The sequence below is a fragment of the Prionailurus bengalensis genome, chromosome E1 (genome assembly GCF_016509475.1).
Source record: "Prionailurus bengalensis isolate Pbe53 chromosome E1, Fcat_Pben_1.1_paternal_pri, whole genome shotgun sequence".
Lineage (NCBI taxonomy): Eukaryota > Metazoa > Chordata > Mammalia > Carnivora > Felidae > Prionailurus > Prionailurus bengalensis.
In genome coordinates this window covers 34,273,548-34,296,841 of record NC_057347.1, presented here as the reverse complement: position 1 = coordinate 34,296,841, position 23,294 = coordinate 34,273,548, and the positions used below count along the sequence as shown (strand labels likewise).

At 40.2% G+C, this 23,294-nt stretch overlaps 1 protein-coding gene across 12 annotated transcripts in view; it reads right to left on the bottom strand.

Moving 5' to 3' along the window:
• Positions 1-23,294, bottom strand: part of MBTD1 (mbt domain containing 1) — a 72,175-nt gene that overhangs the window by 23,666 nt on the left and 25,215 nt on the right. For 7 of the 12 annotated variants that reach the window (XM_043584030.1, XM_043584032.1, XM_043584037.1 and 4 more), the window contains 4 exons: positions 19,692-19,893; positions 12,413-12,552; positions 10,991-11,105; positions 8,235-8,320 (listed from right to left, as the gene is read on the bottom strand). In XM_043584030.1, coding sequence (XP_043439965.1) covers positions 8,235-8,320; positions 10,991-11,105; positions 12,413-12,552; positions 19,692-19,845 — 495 coding nt within the window. In that variant the 5' untranslated portion in view covers positions 19,846-19,893. Of the gene's footprint in view, positions 1-1,354; positions 1,472-8,234; positions 8,321-10,990; positions 11,106-12,412; positions 12,553-19,691; positions 19,894-23,294 lie in introns of those variants that run through there. The other 5 variants (XM_043584029.1, XM_043584036.1, XM_043584027.1 and 2 more) reach the window with 4 other exon arrangements.

The following is a 23,294-nucleotide window of genomic DNA, read 5'->3' as shown; positions in this document are numbered from 1 at the left end:
AAAGATGACTAAACAAAGACATCTACGAGTTACACGATCTAGCCAATTTGAACAGTGGGCAAATGTCTTCCATGCAAGGCTTCTTATACTTTGGTAGATGCCAACCCAATAGGAGGATTAGCCTAAAACAGTACTCAACCCCTATCCTCTCAATAGTTCTGACGTTTCTGAAGGAGAGGAAGAAAAGGTCAAATTAATACTGAACTAGAGTAAGTCTGGAAACCAAAGACAGAATCAAATTATGGTGATTACTTTAAGTAGCAAGCAATGAATATACCTTAGTAACTTGGAGACAGTGGCCTACCTCAAATATTTGTGATTCTGGAAGAGTACATGTAAACTATCTCCCTGAGCCGTGCAAAAATAAAATAATACATCCAATACGACTACCTCTTGCTGCTGTTTTTGAACTGAAAGACTGGACTCTTCAGGTTCTGCTATCTCCCCCTATATCATTCTAGACTGTAGGGCCATCCCTATTGCCAGCAGATACGATCAGAAAAGGAGAGGCTGGAAGGATGATAGGTAACGTGGATTAAGCTAAGATATAGTAACATCAAGACCATGTATTCATTTCTGTGAGGAAGAACCAATTAGAGCAGATAGATGCAGCTAAATGTATGCACTAAATTAAGGTAGGGTATCAATCCCTCTTTGTTTGGCTGCCAAATCTTGTGGAATGGGTTTAGTTTTTGTTGAGAAGAAAGAAGCATGGTTATGCCGATAAGCTGGGGGTGAGGTTGGCACACTGTTAAGTGAATTTGGCATACAGCACTCCTCTTCGAGCTAGATATGACAATGTCATACCGACTTTTTTTTTTTTTTTTCTCAGCCTTAACAATTGTTTGGAGAAAATAACTTTTAGTTACATTTTATCAAAGAAGATGAAGTGTCAATATATTGCTCACTTAAAAAAATAGGTTAATATTCACTTTATTGGGGGATATTATGTTTTTGTCCCTACAGTCTGGATTGGTATAGGAGAAAGTAGCAGAAAGTGACATTTGTTCTTGCCTGTAAGGTTGTGGTTCTGCTAGGCCCTCTTAAACCAATCCATATGGTTCACTCTGAGAAACAAAAAACGAAGAAACAAGAACAAAAAAGAGCACCATAGTTACTACTACATAGGGTGTGCTCAATGTGTTGATATGATAAGGTAATTTCATAGATATATCTGCCCTTTTGTTTAAAATGAATATTCTTAAGTGTGGAAGACTAAATGACCCAGGGCTTGACAGCCATCTTCATCCAAGTCATCTGTCTTCTCTTGCTGGCAGGAGGGATACCTCTGAAAGTCTGGATTGGCATAGCATGAACTAGCAGAACCATAATTTACAGGTAACAACAAATTTACCTTCCAGACTCAGGACGAGAGGTCCACCTCAGGCTCCTCCCAAATCAGGAAGATCTGCTTCACCACTTCCTGCTCCAGGGCCACTCGTGAGGGCTATCTGGGAGCGACTCTCCTTCCCTGCAAGGTAAGCTGTCATCAGGTCCTGCAGGACATGGCCAAATCCACATGCTGAGGGCTCCCCAGCACAAATGAATGATAACCTACACCTGACTGTTGTCTATCAAAAAACAACGGAGCGGGAAGTTTTATTTTCTACACTTCAAGAACATTCCCAGATAGGCCAACAGCCCAGATGGCTAGTATTTAGACTCTCAGAGGGCTGATACAGTGCCCATATATGATGTTTTATGGCAGAAATACAATTTCCCTCCACAGAACTGCCAACCTACTTTGATAACCGCCCACAAACTTCAACAAGTGGGCAGACGTTAGCCCTGAAATTGCACATAAGTAACCAAGAAAGAATCTATCCCACTGATGGATGATATGGCAAATGTACAAAAAGCCACCACTGAAACATCTTAAGACTAACAGGCATGTGATTATTAAAGTTCATCTAGTACAGAAAGATGAAATACTGTTTAGCCAAAAAGGGGAGAAAACATTACTGGAAATTAACTGGAAGGAAATTAGAACTCCTAAATGCTACTTGGCTGGAACTGGTAGGAGGTCGAAACAGGAAAAAAATTGTTCCCTCTTTCTCCAGAAAGTCCACTCACCTTTTGATTTGAGACCAGAATCTACTCTATGAGGTGGTGGCAGCAGCTGAGGGAAGGGTGCCAAGAGTATAAAAGGAAAATGGGATGCGTAGGGTAGAAGGTTAAGAATGGGAGAATGCTATGAGTGTGTAAAAAGGGGTAGAAAGCAGTGACTACTAATCTGAAAGGCATAAAACAGTCCACAACTTAAAAAGAAATTATTAAACCAATACTGTTTAAGAATCAGGAGATCCCAACAGAAAAACAAGAGCCACTTTAGAAAATAGAGCAAAATTAAAATAATCTAGATTCCTTAGGCTTTCTTTAAAACATAAAAAACAGGTGAATTTTATAATACTAGAGCCCCCTGCTTTCCTGCAGAAACTCTACTTCATGGCAACACCCACGACAGCTAAATCAGATGGAGCGCTAACAAGTACTGGGAACACACTGAAGTTTGATTTCCAGTAGGAAGAAATTCTGTGATCCCGGGTGACATACTGAAGACTCTAACTTCAGTTAAAACAGACACGAATACTGGTCTCCAACTTTCAGGGAAGTCCTGGGTATGCGTAGTCAAGGCCAGGGAAAAAAGTCAAAAATAATTTTACTTGAAATGGATTATTATTATTTTTTTTAATTTTTTTTTTCAACGTTTATTTATTTTTGGGACAGAGAGAGACAGAGCATGAACGGGGGAGGGGCAGAGAGAGAGGGACACACAGAATCAGAAACAGGCTCCAGGCTCCGAGCCATCAGCCCAGAGCCTGACGCGGGGCTCGAACTCACAGACCGCGAGATCGTGACCTGGCTGAAGTCGGACGCTTAACCGACTGCGCCACCCAGGCGCCCCTGAAATGGATTATTTTAACTAAGAAACACATACTTGAGAAGTTGAGAAGTGGATTATGAGGTTTACAGTAAAGAAAAACTACCGTTGCTGTTCATACACAAACGAAGGACTTTCGTTTTTGACCTTAAAATACAAAAATATGCTTGTGATATATATTGCAAAGAAGTGTGAAGAAACAAACTTGTCTTCTCAAAACACCTGGCACACAGGTCAGGCTCCAGAGGATTAGAATAGAACACGTAAGTAATAGCAGGAATATCTGTGGAGGCAGGACGAAAAAGCATAGTAAGCTCAGGTTTAAAGTGATTCCATGTATGTGTACAAAGGACCTTCTATTAAAAAAATCAAAACTGCAACTATTTTCAAGAGAGAAAAATGTAGGATGATTTTTGGTCTTAGTAAGGAGTCAACAAGACACCAGAGCACACAGTCCGGGTATCAAACGAAAGCAATCTTAAGTCTGTGAATATGTGTCTGAAGGACTGTGATGTATATGTTTCACGACCACTTGGGATTAGTGCATTTTGGCTTGTGCTGTAGTGTCTAGGAAAGGAATGTGTTACTTGATTTTATAAGGCAGATAATGGGAAACCGCACTGCTTCAATCTTAGACTACAGTCTTTAGAAAATTAAGAATGCTTTAAAGCTCAATGTTGTACATACACAGTGACCAATTGGAGGCTCTCTTGGTTTCAAACACAAATTACTAGTAGAAAATCACCTTGAATTTCATTAATGCCATGTACCTAACTGGCATGTGGTGCTGCAGTACTGTTTTGGGTTTTTCCACAGTTAGGATAGATACAGATACTGCTTTTAGGAGCTGTGAACCAGTAGGAAACAAAGGTAGGAAATACGTATCTGTATATCAGTCTCTGCCCCTGGTTCCTGGCACAGAGCTCTTAAAACCTTTGTAACTTCCTAAGTGGTAAGAGCACCACGAGCACCTTATGTTCTCACGTTTGGTCTCTGACCCTACAAAGAGCTCCTAAATCCTTTGGAATCTCCTGAGTGACAGAAGCATCTTTTGTTCTAATGAGGAGACTCTGGGTAGGCTCCTAGATGGCCTCAGGATGTGGGTCGGTCACTAGAAAGACCGGGCTAGGAGTAGAAGCTTACAACTTTCAGCCCCAGTCCCCATCCTCCAGGAGAGGGTCTGGAGACTGACTTCATGATTGATCATGCCTGTATGATGAAGCGTTCATCAGAATCTCAAAATACAGGCTTCCCCTGTCATCTAAAAGTAGATAAAACCATAACTATAACCTTAAAAAAGCTGAAGAGGCATAATGTGAGGAAGCAGTAACATTCCCTAAAAGCAAAAATCCTTTTCTGATTTCGTTCTTAGTGAAAAAACGTACTAACGCAGGCCTTTCGTAAAAGTAAAGAGGCATTAAGTCGACTTTCAGATGGCAAGAGAAATCTGTATATGGGATTCAGAGAGCTTCCAAGTTGGTGAGCACCTGGCAGTGCTGGGAGACAGATACGCCCAGAGAGGGTATGGAGGCTCTAGGTCCCTTCTCACAACCTCGACTTATGTATCTTTTCATCTGGCTGTTCACCTGTATCCTTTATTATAACCTGTGTAATAAATGGGCAAATATTAAGTATTTGTTTTCCTGGGTGCTGTGAGCCATTCTACTGAATGGCTGAAATTACTGAACCCAAGGAGCAGGTCACGGGAACGCTGATTTAGAGCTAGTTGGTCAGAAGCACAGGTAACAACCTAAAACTTTTGACTGGTATCTGAAGTGGGGGTAATCTCGTGGGAGTGAGCCCTTAACTTGAGGGTGTGATGAACTCCAGGTAGACCACATCAGAAGTGAGCTGAATTTCAGATACCCAGCTGGTGTAAGAGAACTGCTTGATGTGTGGAAAACCTGCATATCTGGGGTCAGAAATATTATGTGGCAGTAGTGTGTGAGTAAAAGACAAACTATAAGAAAAGTGGTTTTCCTATAATGGCTTAATTCAAAACCACATTAAAAAAACAAAATACTTTGCATTAGGAAAAGCAGGTTAAAACCCCACACTGAAATTATAATCCAGCTACTGAAAAAAGTAGCAAGAGTTTCATTTACAGCAAGAGATGAATCAGATGAGCTAGATGATTTTTAAGACATTTTACAGTGTTGCGACATGATTTACGATTAATTAAAAGCGTTATTACATAATTCAGTGGTTTCCAACCTCAGAGACTGCCACGGAAGGGGAGAGCCCAGGATCAGGGGCCAAGGCTCTGGCCACCCCATCCCACTCTTGCTAGACCGAGTGGTGCAGCTTCCTCTTATCCTACCTAGACTAAGGGAAAAGAGCAGTAATTCTGAAGCTTAAAAAAAAAGAAAAAGTCTCACAACTACCAAACTTTCACCTAGACAAAATGAAAGATATTATTAGTAGACATATTTATAACAGTTGAGACTCAACTTCCATTGCTAATTATAAAAAATGCCAAACATCGCTGTAACTGAGGGACTGAATATAAACCACTGCATAATTACAGCAATTACCAAAAAGGACCCAGTCCTATGCTATACTTTGCAGAAACTTCGTTCTCAGAAGCTGAAAGACAGTGGAAAAGAGAATTCCTCTCTTGAAATCCTGTGATTTTAGAACAAATCACAATCATACTTAAGTGCCAGAAAATATAAAGTGTTTGTTTACCTGTGATCCTTACTCCAGATGAGGGTGGGTTGTGTTAGCGAAGCAAGGTAGTCAGGGCCCTGACACTGCTCCCACCCCCAATTCTTGGTTCATTCAGAACAGCTCTGCTTCCATGTTACACACTGGAGGTTTCTTAAAATTATTTTTTTTTTAAGTTGATTTATTTATTTTTGAGAGAGAGAGAGAGAGAGCGCGCGCATGTGAGTGCACGTTGGGGAGGGGCAGAGAGAGGGAGGAAGAGAGGGAGAATCCTAAGCAGGCTCCATGTTGAGATCAGCTTGGGGCTCAATCTCAACAACTCTGAGGTCGTGACCTGTGCCGAAATCAAGAGTCAGATGCTTTACCGACTGAGCCACCCAGGTGCCAAGTGAAATTATGTTTGAAAAAGAATCTTCTAGGAGCAGGAAAAGGCCCCCAACCTGTGCTTCAGTTGGGGATAAGGCAGATGCAGAGTCTGGAGGAAGTGGGCCCTACTGATGAACCAGTGTTAGGGTGGGCGGTTTGAGTCTTAGCAGATTAGAGGGCGGATGAAAAAAGGCAGGGCCTTGTGTTCCCAGCAGCTCCTGGCAACAGACTTTCTAAAGCCAAAGCCAGTGACTCTCCTTGGAGATCTAGAAAACTATTTTTTTCCCTAATATTTATTTATTTTTTGAGAGACAGAGACAGAATGTGAGCAGGGGGAAGGGCAGAGAGAGAGAAGGAGTCACAGATTCAGAAGCAGGCTCCAAGCTCCCAGCTGTCAGCACAGAGCCTGACGCGGGGCTTTAACTCAAGAACCATGAGATCATGATCTGAGCCGAAGCAGGATGTTTAACCGACTGAGCCACCCAGGCGCCCCTAGAAAACTATTCTGGGGAAGAACCAGGAAGCGCCAGCTCTAAAGGATAAAATCACTGTAGCATGAGGTCTGACATAAACCAAATGGCTTCAAGTGAAGATGCTGGTTAAGGCAATAAAGCAAAGTCATTTGTACTAAAATACACTCATAAATTACCAGTATTAGTTGCTTTTCTACTTGGTGAGAAAAAGGCAGTAAAGAAAGACAAGTGGAATAAGAAGACAATGGGGGACAGATGCTTTACTTCTGAGCTAGAGACAGGAGCCTGCATGGTATCATTAATAATACAGTGAAGGCTAGCTGCTCTAACCTATATGATGGAACATTTTAGTCTTAACAGCAAAGTGGAAAACAAAATCAATTTTGTTATTATAAAGGAGATTTTCTTATAAGGAACTTTAATATAATATTATTCAAAGACATGGGCATGAAATAAAATATGCTTTTAAAAAAATACCTTGACTACTTACATTAACACAGCTTTACATGGTTTATGACAGCAAAACAGGAAAAAACCGAAATATTAAAGATAGGAAAAGAGATAAAGACTATTCAGAAAGAGACAGCAAAGGTTCTAGGTATTTGGGATAAAAGAGTTATTATAACAGAACTTAATCTGATTTTGAGCTTCTGAAAAGCAGAAAGAGAGAGAAGAGTTAAACATTTGTTTTGCTGTTCTCTTTAATGTTGCTGTTGCCACGTATGTAATGTATTTCACAAAGTGACACTACTATCCACATTATGTAAAGCAAATTATCTACTTTACACCACGATAAAAGTATCTAAGATTCTACTTAGCTTGGTTCAGAGGGTCAGCATGCCACCACATAAGGGCTGAACACTTATGCTTTCAGGAAAGAAAACTAGCAAATTAATGAACTCAAGCTTTATTTTATATTTCTACCACTGAGTTCATTAGCTCAGGCTTGATCAAGATCCTTTATTGGCCGTGAACAAATGAAAATTCACTTGGGTTTCCACAGCAAGAACTCAAGGTCACTTGTCCACATGCTGTTATTTAAAAGTAAAGTGCTAACTTAACAAAATGTTTAGCATAAACAAAATTTCATTCATTCATTTTCCAAATTCTCTTTTCTTTTTGTACATAGTCAGTAGCAGACAGAACCTTTGAATATAAATTAAACTTGTAGAAAGGTACAAAAACGTACGGGAGAGAATCACAAATAATTGAATAAAAAGGAAGAGGATCAAAAGGAACGAACGAACCTACTGTCAGATAAAATTTTTAACATAATTCTGAATTACAACATATACTCTCTAAGAATCTACTTGCTAAAAAGAATATCCTGCAAAGGGGTTTCCATGATATATCATGTATTCCAGCCCACAATACTATGTTTCTAATAGTTCTTTTTTTGTTTTTCTGATTTTACCCTTGAGGACAAAACACAACTGGAAGAAAGATCCCTCCCTTTCTGAATTATCAGGTCAGACCACAAAGATTTAGGTCACATGCACGATGGATGCTTTGTGTTACACCGAACCACGTGACATTGCCAATACACATGATATACAACAAAACCAGCACTGGATATGGTTCAACTTAATATGAAAATTGGAGGAGACTAGTACTTTTCCCTATTCAAATAATTTCAAATTGTAATTTCTTTATAGGACGCGTTTACTTGTACAATTTCTACAAGTTATTTCTAGGTACTAATAAGTATCATTTAAAAATTAGCACTTTTATGACAATGTATAAAAAAAAAAAGATCTTCTAAAGGTAAGATGCTTAGGTGTTACTGTACCTTCAGATTTAAACAATGACAATGCATTTCAGTACAAGGTGAGAAATTCCATACTCACATGTTTAAAGCAGGTAACTGGAGCTGCTATAAAGCTATTGCTGTTGATGTAGTTACCCCAGCTGAAGCCTTCCATGGAGACTGCTGCTGAAAAAAAATAAATTTAGATATATTACAATGCTCAAATCTTTTATTTATGAGAAAATGTGAAATGACATAAAACTAACGTATCATTTGGATCACCTGGGTGGTTCACGTGAGTTAACGGTCTCTTGGTTTTGGCTCAGGTCACAATCTCACGGAGAGATTGAGCCCCATGTTGGGTTCTGCGTGCAGCACAGAGCCTTCCTGGGATTGTTCTTTCTCCCTTTCTGTTGCCCCTCCCCTGTTCTCTCTCTCTCTCTCAAAATAAATAAGTAAACTTAGAGAAAAAATAACATCATCTTGAAAGTTTTCTTTTCTCCTACAAAATTTTAAGAACTTTTCTAAATAAACATGAACTTTCACATAGATCATATTTGAAAACTAATATTAGCTTAAGTCTTCCATGTTCTAAGCAGCAAAGAACAGCTGAGCTCAGAACTGTTCAGAATAAGAAACACTACCATGGCTGCTTTTGGGTTTTTATTCCCATGTAGCTTTTACTGTGCATCTCAATGAGACTTTTTTTTTTTTTTGAAGTGTTTTTTTGGGGGGCACCTGGGTGGCTCAGTTGGTTAACCATTTGACTCTTGATTTTGGCTTAGGTGATGATCTCAGGGTCATGAGATGGGAGTCCTGCAAAGGGCTCTGTGCTGGGCATGGAGTTAACTTAAGATTCTTAAGATTCTTTCTCTCCCTTTCTCCATGTCTTTTTTAATAAAGTTTTATAAGAGTTTATTTATTTATTTTTGAGAGCGAGCACGAGCGAACATGAGTGAGGGAGCAGCAGAAAGAGAAAGAGAGAGAGAGAGAGAGAGAGAGAGAGAGAGAGAATCCCAAGCAGGCTCTGCACTGTCAGCGGAGAGCACAACATAGGGCTTGATCCCATGAACCATGAGATCACAACCTGAGCTGAAATCAAGAGTCAGACACTTAACTGACTGAGCCACCCAGGCTTCCCCAAAATTTTAAGTAATCTCTACACCCAATGTGGGGGTCGAACTCATGATCCTGAGACGAATAGTTGCCACTCTTCTGACTAAGGCCGCCAGGTGTCCCTTTCAGTGAGATTTCTCTCCAGTATCTGCCACTAATACCTTACCTTCACTAGGGTTTTTCATTGCTTCAGTCCCTACTATACTTCCTTGCTTCTGCCTTCCTGTTATGAATCTTCTATCAGGGGCCCTAGATGGCTTAGTCAGTTAAGTGTCCAGCTCTTGGCTTTGGCTCAGATCATATCTCGTGGTTTGTGAATTTGAGGCCCCTGGCAGGTGCCGCACTGATAGCACAAAGCCTGCTTGGGATTCTCACTCTCTGCCCCTCCCCCACTTGTGCTCTCTCTCTCTCTCTCTCTCTCTCTCTCTCTCTCAAAATAAACTTAAAAAAATCTATTAGAAATGATCCTTTCTCAATCTCTTCCTTTTATGACTCTCACCTCACCACTACCTTTGAAGCCCGCTAAACATCCTATCATTTTGCTTATTATCTCCATAATGCTCCCCACCAGCCACAGCATAGAAGTGGAACACAGAAAATAACCAAATAAAAAATGTTTTTGAAATTATTTAAAAAAAAAATTTTTTTTGATGTTTATTTATTTTTGAGAGAGAGGGCTAGCGAGCAGGGGAAGGGCAGAGAGAGAGGAGAGAGAGAATCCCAAGCAGGCTCTGTGTTGTCAGCATGGAGTCTGATGTGGGGATTGATCTCACAAACTGTGACATCTTGACCTAGGCTGAAAGCAAGAGCCAGACGCTCAACTGACTGTGCCACTCAGGCACCCCAGAATTATTTTTTTATTTATTTTTGAGAGAGGGTGTGAGCAGGGGAGGGGCAGCAAGGGAGGGAGACACAGGATCTGAAACAGGCTCCAGGCTCCGAGCTGCTGGCACAGAGCCTGACGCAGGGCTCGAACTCACTAACCATGAGATCATGACCGGAGCCAAAGCTGGATGCGTAACCAACTGAGCCACCTAGGCGCCCCCCCAATAAAATACGTTAAGGATATTGCCACAAGCACTGTGAAACTGTCAACACAATTACTCTCTTCTAGAATTATTCGTGTATTGGGGCGCCTGGGTGGCGCAGTCGGTTAAGTGTCCGACTTCAGCCAGGTCACGATCTCGCGGTCCGGGAGTTCGAGCCCCACGTCGGGCTCTGGGCTGATGACTCGGAGCCTGGAGCCTGTTTCCGATTCTGTGTGTCCCTCTCTCTCTGCCCCTCCCCCGTTCATGCTCTGTCTCTCTCTGTCCCAAAAATAAATAAAACGTTGAAAAAAAAATTTATAATTATTCGTGTATTTATTTTTATGAAGTTTATTTGAAAGAGAGAGAGACAAGGCGAGCAGGGGTAAGGCAGAGAGAGAGAGAAAGAGAGAGAGAGAGAAAACCAAGCAGGCTCTGAGCTGCCAGCGCAGAGCCCACTGTGGGGCTTGAACTCTGAAACCGTGAGGTCATGACCTGAGCCGAAATCAAGAGTTGGATGCTTAACCGACTAAGCCACCCAGGTACCCCTAGAATAAATTACTGAAACCAAAACCATCATCAAGAAGCCTAATGTCATAATGTACTAGTAGGACAGAGAAATAGCTTAGTTAACAAAATCCAAAATTTAAATGTTGACTAAAACTAGGTGAATCATTATCAAACATTTCACTTCTACTATATTCACCAATATTACCTGCTTTAGTCTTTGCTTGATTTTGCAAGGTAGCTTGATACTGAGCATATGCAGCTAGTTTAGCAACTAAAGGTTGTTTCTGAAGAACTTTTGCTTTCTTTGTTGGAGGCTTACCCTAAAACAAGAAGAGTTAAGTAAATAGGATTCTTTTTCATTCATCCCCCTCCACCGAAAAAATTAACTTGATCGCATACTACTCATTCTGCTTAAGTAAACATCAAGGGTTTAGAAAATTATTAAAGCAGAGGAAACATACAAGGAACTTTAACATGAGAATTGTTTTTTGGAGTTCTGCTACAATGTAGACATCTATTATGGGTAGCAGAGCTGGCACAGACTAAAACAGCAATATGCAAATTAATATGTTAATAAAAAATTATATCCCATAAGATGTTAAAATATAGGCTGTGGTGGACACTTGATTCCTTCTTATACTAGATAAAACCAGTGGTTATTCACTCATGCAGGTTGCCAAGCATTGCTATTTATATGGTAAGAGAAGATAATTGAATGTTTAAAGAGCAAGTGACTGAGGTTTATACCTTTAGTGCTAACGCAAAAGATCAATGACAAAATGATCATGGGCCAAATTCACAGTGTGACAAACTGCCATCCATTTGGGTACAGACCACTGCTCAGGATCTTAGGTACTGTCTATCTGAAATATAGAAATACATCTAAGTGATGTATTTCCTTAATTTGGGGAATTTTTATAAATCCTTTCAGTGCTATGTAAGGATCACAATCAATTACAGGCGAATAAGAAAAATGTGATCACTCAAATAAAATATATTACAAAAATCAGTTAAATGCCTTAAAAACACTGTTTATATGCTACAGTAGTTAACAACTTAGTCAAATGGTCGAATCTCCATTTTGTATTGTAGGCATTGATGTACATTTAAAGAAAGATGATTTTCTTTTTATACCATGAACGTTTTCAAAAAGGTTAGTTGGATTAACCAAACACAATCGTTCAAGGTATCAAACAGGCTGTGCTCAAAAGTACAAAGCAGATATGATGGAGAAGTAGAACCACAGGGTGTATCATTTCCCCCCAAAGGCTGCATTGATTCTACCTTGATGTTAACTCAAAAGGAAACCAGGGGGGAAAATGGCTTCAATTTCTGTATATAACAAGGCGTTTATTATATTTATACTTATTTAGAAAAAGGGTGTTTTTAATTCACTTAAACAGTTTCATCGTTTACTTTGGATAGTATGCCTTGTCTATTATAATAGCTGTTGAATTTTACAGGCTGAACAAACTTTGGGGATCACATATTTCTGAAAAAATGTGGGGTATAAAATGGTAACTGGCCAACTGGGTAGAAGTGGAGTGCAGTGAATCACAATCCAATGACAGATAAACAGTGAAAGCCATAGAAATAACAGATATAAAGAATAAGAAGGTTTCTGTACCGTTACCTGAAGTCTGGCCAAAATGCTTGCCTTCTTGGAGTTTGACGAATAGCTTCTTGAACATGAAACACTACAGAAACGCTTTGTTTTGGAGTAAAAAGCATCTCGCACACCAACCATCCCACACATTTCGCAGGTAGCTAATTAATAGAACAAAAACAATGGCGTTATTATGATCATGTAATAAAACCAATTTTTATCTAACAGTTTAATAATTACTTAAGTGTTAATTTAAATATTTGCCTTCTAACAGAAAATTTCTTCTGTTATACAAACGACAGAAAAGCCCACACAAAAGTTAGAGAAAATACTGGTATGATGCCATGGCCACGGCTCCAGAGGGTCTGACCGCAGCTCAAGGTTTAACAGAGGGTCTAAGCCCACAAACAAAATAAATCAGATTCAACTTACATTTCCTTAGTGCTCACTGTGTGCCAGGCATTTTCCTATACATTAAGAGCTCCAGCCTTTGAAAGGATTATAAACAAAAGAGGAAAAGAAGTGCAATGCAGCTAAGGAGTAACACAAAGGGCAAGGTAAAAAGAGCCAAGTCTTGGAAAAATGTTAAGGGTCATACAAAGATTCTTTCGTTATGTTCAGAGGACAAGGAGGAAAGGAGAGGGTCAAAGCCTGAGGTAGGTGCTTGATTACTCACTGAGAACAGAGGAAAACAAAACCCTATTAATGTGCCCCTTTTGTAAATTAGCATAATAGACAATGATCTGAAAGGCAGAATTAGAAGAAGGGTCACAAGAACTGAAGTTCAGAATAGGTAAACAGGTGTATACGTGGGACTGGGACTGCTAGGTCATGACAGTTCTATTTTTAATTTTTTGGGGAACTGCCATATGGTGTTCCATAACGGATATACCAGTTTACATTCCCACCAGCAGTATATAAGAGTTCCCTTTTTTCCACATCCTTACCAACATTATCTCTTATCTTTTTAATTTTTTTTTTTCAACGTTTTTTATTTATTTTTGGGACAGAGAGAGACAGAGCATGAACGGGGGAGGGGCAGAGAGAGCGGGAGACACAGAATCGGAAACAGCCTCCAGGCTCTGAGCCATCAGCCCAGAGCCGGACGCGGGGCTCGAACTCACGGACCGCGAGATCGTGACCTGGCTGAAGTCGGACGCTTAACCGACTGCGCCACCCAGGCACCCCTCTTATCTTTTTGATAATAGCAATCATAATAGGTGTAAGGTGGTATCTCATTGTGGTTTTGATGGGTATTTCCCTGATGATCAGTGTTGTGGAACACCTTTTCATGTACCTGTAGGCCAACTGTATGTCTTCTTAGGAAAAATGTCTATTCAGGTCCTTCGTCCATTTTTCACTTAGATTATTTGTTTTTTTGCTACTGAGTTGTAGGAGGTCTTTATCAGATATGGTTTGCAGATACTTTTTCCCATTCTGTAGGTTGGCTTTTCAATTTATTGTTTCTATTGCCGCACAGACCTCTTTAGTTTGATGTAGGCCCATTTGTTTTTGTTCTCTTATCCAAGGAATCACTACAAGACCAGTGTCAAAAAACTTTCTCCTATGTTTTCTTCTAGTTTTATATTTCTAGGTTTTACACTGAAGTCTAATCCATTTTTTAAATTCTTTTTGTTCTTTTTAAAGTTTATTTACTTTGAGAGAGAGGGGAGAGAATCCCAAGCAGGCTCTGCACTGTCAGCGCAGAGCCCAATGTGGGGCTCAAACCCACAAACCAGATCATGACCTGAGCTGAAACCAAGAGTTGGCCCTTAACCAACTGAGCCACCCAGGTGCCCCTAAGTCTAATCCATTTTAAGTTAATTTTTGTTGAGTGGTGTAAGACAAGGATCCATTTTCATTCTTTTGCATGTGCATATCCAGTTTTGCCAACACCCTTCATTAAAGAGACTGTCCTTGCCCTATTCTGCATTCTTGGTGCCCTTGTCAAAAATTAGTTGACTGTAAATCAGTATCTTGAACAGATATCTGAATTCCCATGTTCACTGCAGCATTAGTCACAAGAGCCAAGAAAATGCAAACACTTAAATGTCCTTTGATAGCTGAATGGATGCATAAAGTGTGGTATATATATACATATATGAAGTATTATTCATTGTAGTGGAATATTATGCATCCACAAAAAAGAAGGAAATCCTGGCACTGTGACAACACGGTTGAACCTGGAGGGCAGGGCATATGCTAAGTGAAATACTGTATGGGATCATTTTCATGTGGAATCCTTAAAAAAAAAAAAAAAAAAAAGCCGATTTCATAGAAACAGAAAATAGAATGGTGATTACCAGGGATTGGGGGGAGGGGGACAGGTAGGTCAAAGGGTACGACATTTTAGTTATAAGAAGAGTAAATTATGAGACTCTAACATACAGCATGGTAACTATAGTTAATAATACTGTACTGCATACTGGGAGGTTGCTGAGAGTAGATACTGTGTTCTTCCCCACCACCACAACACAAAGAGTTAACTATGTGAAACCATGGGTATTATTTACCTCAATCTTGGTAATCATCCCACAACGTATATCAAATCATCACACTGTACATGTTAAACATATGCAACTATCTTTGTCAATTATTCCTGAGAAGAGTTAGGAAAAAACAAAAAACAAAAAATAAAATACCAGAAAGTAACAGAGCGAAAAACTGCTGGAGTGGGCTCAAATCTCCACCCAAACAGTTAAACTTAGAAGGGCTTATAGTTTTAACCAGTACTTATAAATCTATTGAGAAATCATGAAAGAAAGGTACCACAGGATTAGAGATGAAGAAAGGGTGTTTAAGGAGAGAAAAAACTGAATGGTTTTCTGTCAAAAAAGTTACAGGGGTGCCTGGGTGGCTCAGTCGGTTGAGCATCCAATTCTTGATTTCGGCTCAGGTCATGACTTCAGGGTTCATGAGATGGAGCCCCTGCGTTGAGTTCTGTGTGGATAGCACGGAGGCTACTTGGGTTTCTCTCTCTCTCTCTCTCTCTCTCTCTCTCTCTCTCTCTGCCCCAACTCTGCAGGCACACACGTCCTCTCTCTCTCAAAATAAATAAGCATTTAAAAAAAAGGAGGGGCTCCTGGGTGGCTCAGTCTGTTGAGCGTCCAACTTCGGCTCAGGTCAAGATCTCGCGGTCTGTGAGTTTGAGCCCCGTGTCGGGCTCTGTGCTGACAGCTCAGAGCCTGGAGCCTGTTTCAGATTCTGTGTCTCCCTCTCTCTCTCTGCCCCTCCCCCGCTATTGCTGTGTCTCTTTCTGTCAAAAATAAGTAAGCATTAAAAAAAAAGTTTAAAAAAAAGGAGAAAGAGTTATAGAACAGATTAAAAAGGTCTGTGACCATCTAGCTAAAGAAGCTGTGACCCAAAGGGGATAGTGAATCTTTGGCAAGAATTATACATATCAAAGTATACTTCCTGTGAGTAGGATGTAAGCACCACCAGTGCAGGGACTATTCTATATTGTTTTATCTCTGTATCTCTAGTATTTAAAACAGAGCCTGGCACATATAAAGCTTCAATAAACCTTATTTCCTTTTGTTATAATATTACTGGACTGGTATAACTAAACCATGGCAAGAGTATACAATCAACCCTTGAACAACAGGGGTTTTGAACTGCATGGGTCCATCTGTATGTGGGTTTTTTCCAATAAATAAGATACAGTGTTGTAAATGTGTTTTCCCTCTTACGATTTTCCTAAAAATATTTTTTCTTTACCTTACTCTATTGTAAGAATAGATTAAATAATACAAAAAAAAATATCATGTGTTAATCAACTATTAGTTTTACCAACAGTGGGCTATTAGTAATTAAGTTTTTGTTTATTTATTTTGAGAGAGAGAGAGAGAGAGAGAGAGAGAGAGAGAGAGGGAGAGGGAGAGAGAACCCCAAGGAGGTTCCACGCTCTGTGCTAACTCAAATGCCATGCTAGATCTCATGACTGTGAGATCATGACCTGAGCAGAAATCAAGGGTCAGACACCTTTCTAAAAAATATTATTTATTTATTTTGAGATAGAGAGCACAAGCAAGGGAGGGGCAGAGAGAAAGGGAGAGAGAGAATCAGCACAGAGCCTGATGCAGGGCATGAACTTACAAACCATCAGACCATAACTTGAGCTGAAATCAAGAGTTGGATGCTTAAAGGGCTGAGCCACCCAGGTGCCCCTAGTAATTAAGTTTTTGGGGAGTCAGAAGTTACACATAGATTTTCAACTGCATGGGAGACTGGCATTCCTATGTTGTTTGAGGGTCAACCATATATTAATAGGAGTTAATATGGGTTTTTTTTAAATTTTTTTTTTTAGGAGTTAAAACATTTGATAAAATCTCTCATGCAGCTTTGTCAATAAAGATTGAGAAATTTAAGGTCCTGATAAGTGAGTAGAAATTTTTGTTTTTTTTAATGTTTGTTTATTTATTTATTTATTTATTTATTTAGAGAGCAGGGGAGGGGCAGAGAAAGAGGGAGACAGAAAATCCCAAGCAGGCCCAGCAGTGTCAGCACAGAGCCCAACGTGGGGCTCAAACCCATGAACCATGAGATCATCACCTGTGCTGAAACCAAGAGTCGGACTCTTAATCAGCTGAGCCACCCTGGTGTCCCAAGGAATTTTTTTTCTTTTAAAGTTTATTTATTTATTTACTTTTCAGTAATCTCTACATGCAACTTGGGGCTTGAACTCACGACCCTGAGATCAAGAGGTGCACGCTCTTTCAAGTGAGTCAGCCAGGTGCCCCAATAATGGGAAGTATTTTGACACAGCCTACAAGATTCTGTACCAGGCCCTGTGCTGTTCAACTTTTTAAGACTAGAATACCTCCAGGGCATTATTATCAAATCTGCAAATGACATAAAACTAGAAGATTATATAACACAACCTTCAATGTTAAATGATAGAATTAGAAGTAAACAATTTCTAAGAAGATCAAAATTCAGTAAGAAAAAGGTTACATGGGATAATTTAAAGTTTTAAAAAATCCACTGCAGCTGGAAAGGGGCTGGAACTTAGCAGGTCTCAAAAGGAAAGCCCCCGGAAGATTCTTGTCTCCAAATCCAGAGCCTGTCCTGTTGCGGACTGAGGAGGTGCCTAATTCTCACCAGATACCTGCCACACTCAGGGACAGGCTCCCAAAACAGCACAGTGTGTAGCTCAACCAGTGTCCACAGGGGAAACCTCTGCAGCCACACCTGCTGTCCATCATCCTGGTGGACGGGCCCCGGGACGTCCACACCAGTTTTCTGCCCTCAGACTGCATCAGCCAGGCCTCTTAACCTGGCTTTGGGCTGCTGAGGTTCTAGGACAGTTATTCCAGCACGGATCACCTCCACTCCACTTCCTTTCATCAAGAGAGCCATTAAGAGAAACGTACAGCTGATTTCATCTATCAGGTCCACCTATAGACCCAACTTGGGAGTAAGCTTGAAATCACTCCTGGGCCCTCTTCAGGGCCCAAATCACTTTTCAATTTTTACAATCAGAATGTTATCATGGCAGACTCACTCCTGAATCTAAGTGGTATCAAACAAGGCTGGCTCCTGTTCTCATTCAGCATTCCCAGGCATCCATGGTGTAACTGCAGCCCCAGCTGGAGTTTTTGGGGATACTTTCTCTTATCCTTGTCCTCCGGCCACCCTGCCTAGCAGGTACCCACATCCCAACTGTACAGATGGAAAAACAGGCTCAGTGAGTTAGAGGCCTGCACAAAGCCAAAAACTTAACTCCAAATCTTCCTGATCCACCTTCTTTCCCCTCTTCCCTAGTCTTTGCGATGTCCTTGGAAATGACCTTGTCTGGCTCCCAAGTGAAGTGGGAGCATGTCCTTCCACTTTTGCCAATAGGAAGCCTCTCTGCTGACAGCAAGTACCAGATGCCTGGATCCTGAAAGAGGCCCTCGGTGAGCACTGACTGATTTAAAAATAAGCTTTCAGACACTGCATGCCCAAAGATGGTTGTACCACCAGATCTTTCATCTCTCTGCAATGTTTCGTTTGGACAATCACTTACGTGCCTGCCACATCTGAATGGCTCAGCATGATTCCTTCAAAGTCCTACTTCCCAATCTTTGCTAGTATAGTTCCCTTCTTCCACAGGGTTCTCCCACAGCTTCCACCTTTGTCCTTCAAAGCCAGCTCAAATCTGCCTCCCTGTGAAGCCCTCCCAGATTAGAATTCATCACCTGCCCTTCATGTTCCCATAGCCCTTGCTCGTGCCTCTCCTAAGGTATTATTCAAATCAACCTCATATCATTTATTAAAAAATAAAAAATCGGAGCATCTGGCTGGCTCAGTCGGTGCAGCACGTGACTCTTGATCTTGGGGTTGTGAGTCTGAGTCCCATGTTGGGTGTAGAAATTACTCACAAATAAAATATCTTTTAAAAAGTCAACTGCTAACAGACAAGACTGGTTTAACTGGTTTAGTGGTGAATCTGTAGTAAAGACTAAAGGGTTTCAGTTATACATGAAATCAGTATTACTTTCAAAAAAGTTAAAGCAATTCTGTGGCCTACCTGCTGCCCTAATTACACAGGTGACCAGCTGCCCTTATTACACAGGTGACTAGCCATTTGCCTGAGGTGCTTCCCAGGATATGGGATTTTCAATCCTAAAAACAGGACAGTCTTGGGCAAGTCATGTAAGCTGTCACTCCAGCACCATGAAATCTGAAGCATGCCCAGAGGAAAGTGAGCAGGCTATTGATGAATTAAAATCATTGTGACACTATGACAGATCGCTGAAGCAATTAGGGTCACTTGGGACTGTTCTAGTGTGAACAGTTATCATCATAACAAGGATTAGAATTCTTCTCTGTACCTTTAAGAGGCAAAATTAAGACCCAAAGACAAAATTCAGAACAAGGATAATTTTGGTTCAATACGAAGAATAATCTGGTAATTAGAGATACCCTATCATTGAAAGTGTTAAAATAGAAAACTTCTTATAAGGAATTTTTGTAGAGGAGAGAAACTCATTCTGCAAGTGTATCAGCTCTATAAGCCTGTGATCCTACACACTTTCAGGTACCCTGGGATTTATTACCTAATTACTGAATTTACGTCCACATTGTGTTTCTCAACAGCCTTTTGTTTTTATTTTGCTCTACTTGCTTTCTGCCAGAACACGGCAGGTAGGCAAGATAGATCAAATGGAAATCTAGTGATCTCATCTACAACTGTAAGTTTCAGACTGCGTTTCTTTTTCCCTTGAAAAATTCCAAGGAAAGGAAATGAAAGAAGAAATGAAATCAGAACATGTCCTCCAATATGAAGCTGCGTAACAGTGAAAGGCGGTATACTCACCCATGCCAGATTTGCCATCCGGGTATGTGTAGACTTGTCCATTGTTTTTGATAATTGGGAGGTTAGAAGGTAAAGGAGCAACTTCTTCTTCACTCTCCTCGGAGCTGGAGCTGCTACTTGTGTCCTCACTGCAGCTATCATAACCGTCAAACATCCCGAAAGAGTCTCTTCTTTTCCTTTCAGGGCGTGAAGAATGTTCAGTCTTAAAAGTAGAAAAAATCAATAATACATGACACAGCACAGATACACAACCACCACCCCAAAGAATTTAGTTCAAATTGTGATGATATTTGGAAAACGAAGACCTAGCCCTGACAAATGATAATTTTATTTTGTAACAAAATGTTTGTTTCAAAATGGAGCCTTTCCTTTCTACAGGGTGCAAATTTATCAGCCACCAAGTTAGCTAATAAGAATACCAATGACAACAATAAACACGGAACACAATCAGAGGATCACCATGTAATTCAAATTCAAATAGTAATTGCTATAAACTAGGTAGGTCACTTCTCTATAGAAAGAATCAGAGGGGTGCCTGGGTGGCTCAGTTGGTTAAGTGTCTTGGGTCATGATCTCACAGTTCGTGGGATTGAGCCCTGTGCTGACAGCTCAGAGCCTGGAGCTTGCTTCACCCTCTATGTCTCCCTCTCTCTCTGCTCCTCCCCCGCTTGCTCGTGCACGTTCTCATGCTCTCTCTCTCAAAAAAATGAATAAACATCAAAAAAATTTTTTAAAAATTAGATGATTTTTTTAAGTTGTTGTGAAATACACATAACAAACAGATGGTTTCTTAATTTACCTTTCATCTCTAAAAGTGTAGATTTTTATTATAATTTAGAGCATCCAGGAAATATATAGATGCTTTTAAAAATCGCTGTGAAGAGTTCTGGAGTGATTAATTGGGAATTTTTAATTTTAGAGAATTTTTAGATATTAACTATTTCAAATATTAGAGAAGATAACATTTGTACATTTGCAGTCTTATCTCATTTTTTTCTTTAGCATAAACAATGGTTAAAAAAACTCCAAGTATCTCAAGCTAAACATTATTTCCTTTTCAAAAGAAAAACTGCAAAGACACTACATCATCTTCAGTGAATGATACATGTTTGCTCTTCTGAAAGATATGCGCTCTCTCAAGCTGCCTAAATCCCCAAAAAGTTAACACTGCCAACTCAACCTGTCCTGAAATAAATTGCAAAACTTCAAGTTTAGGGAGAAGAAACTAAAAAGAAAATAGGAAATAGTAAAGAGGAAAAAAATCTCCAGAAAAAAGAATCTATAAGGAAACAGGACCAATGCAGGGAGCAAAAGAAAACTTAAAAAAAAAAAAAAAAAAAAAAAAAAAAGATAATATGCGATGGGGCAACTAGAGTAAAAATTATCAGCTGAGAATCCGCGATGGGACAACTAGAGTAAAAATTATCAGCTGAGGGGCGCCTGGGTGGTGCAGTCGGTTGGGCATCCGACTTCAGCCAGGTCACGATCTCACGGTCCGTGAGTTCGAGCCCCGCGTCAGGCTCTGGGCTGATGGCCCAGAGTCTGGAGCCTGTTTCCGATTCTGTGTCTCCCTCTTTCTCTGCCCCTCCCCCGTTCATGCTCTCTCTCTGTCCCAAAAATAAATAAATGTTGAAAAAAAAAATTAAAAAAAAAAATTATCAGCTGAGAATCCGCGATGGGACAACTAGAGTAAAAATTATCAGCTGGCACCTTTCAATGTTTTGCTTCAGTTAGTATTTTTTGGTATCATTTTACACTTTATGCACAATGTCTCTTCTGGCTAGGGTAACTTCCTCCCATGACCAATACAAAGCTGAAATCTGTTGTGTAGAGTTTGACAAAATAAAACCATCCAAATGCATCTCTTAGTTTGAGAAGAGTAAGCTGTCTTTTTCAGAAGTGCAGTTACGAAACATTTGCACTAAAGTGGACAACTGATTTTTCACTTGAATCAAGTATAACTATGAAAGCAACAAAAGTAGTTCCTTAATCCACACAATGGAAATATTTTATGCCCAGATGAATACTATCTTTTAAGAAGTCCCCTCATGAGGCTCTATGCGTGTTCTAATGCTGTTGCCACAACCTCCAACTTCTTACAGTATTTTTCCTTTAGACCCAATCTTAAAAAGAAAACCCTACTGTTTCTGGCTACTTTGTAATTAATCCGTTTCCCTCAACAGTTTTCCCTAGCTTGACTACCCATCTTATTTAACAAATTTGGTTCTGAATAACTTGCAGGTATTTAAAAAAAAAAAATCAAATGTGTTTTCAGGGTGCCTGAGGAGCTCACTTGGTTAAGCATTCGACTCTTGATTTCAGCTCAGGTCAAGATCTCATGGTTTGTGAATTCGAGCTGCAAAGTGATGACAGCACAGAGCCTGCTTCGGATTCTCTCTCTCCCTTTCTCTGCCCTTCTCCCAATTGTGTGTGCTCTCTTTCTCAAAATAAATAAACTTATAAAAAAAAAAATCAAATGTATTTTCAAAGAACCAAAATCGGCTACCACTGGATTTCAAAAGAATAAAATTTTGAAGGTGATGCCAAAAGTCAAGTCTAGCAACATTCTGAACTGATAAGGTGATAAGGAATGGGAGAGTCCTTGTCTGAATGAAGTGTGGTGCCAAGAGCTCGGAATTCTGATAGCCCTAAGTCTGAGTCCTGGTTTTGCCATTTATTAGCTGTCAACACTGGGCAAATTATGAGTTTCTTCTCTTACTCATTCAACATTCAACAACTATCAAGCATCTGTGTGTCTCACAGTAGCAGAGGCTACAGATCGAGTGGTGTACAGAGCAGACAAGATGCATGCTTTTCACCAAGGTGACAGTTTACTGGCAGGAGGAACCCAAGTTAGACCATGTGAAGGCAGAGTCAAACTGAGACAGGAGTCGTCGACTCATGTTCAGTGGTGAGGAAAGGCATTGGTGAGTTAAGACCTCGAGGCCAAAAAGGGCAGCTGGAATGTTCTAGGCAAAGCAAAGAACAAGACAAAGGCTTTCCAGTAGGAATATCCCTAGCCCACTGAAAGGCCAGTGTGGCTGGTGCCCAGAGTGACAGGTGTAAAAGATGAGGTTGGAGGAGGACACAGTGAGAGAACCCCAAGCAGGCTCTGCGTTGTTAGCACAGAGCTAGTAGACATGAGGGTCCTTGAAGGCCAGGGTAAAGAATTGATTTTTTTTTCCCCCCGAGGGCAATGAAAAGACATTGTGAAATATTTATCACAGTGCCTGGAATACACACTTACAAACACTGGCTAGAATTCTAGTTCTAGTAGATTCCTATAGCCTACTTCCATGTGAAGAAGATCTCTTGCAGTTTTCGTATAAGCTCGTCCACTTTACAGCCACCTCGGTTAGCAGCTAATGCATATTTATTGGCCCTCAAATATCAACACAGAATATCTTACTCTGACTCTACTTGTCAGCAAATATAACCCTGAAATTTCAGGGGGTCAATAATTACGAACATCTTGGTTTCAATATTATAGACTGTTAACATTAAAAAATAAAAGTATTATGGTCAAATAAGAAAATTTTCCTTATTTCAAGGCCTCTTTAAGCTTTTAATATGCTTGTGAACATTATGACAACTTAAGAGAGA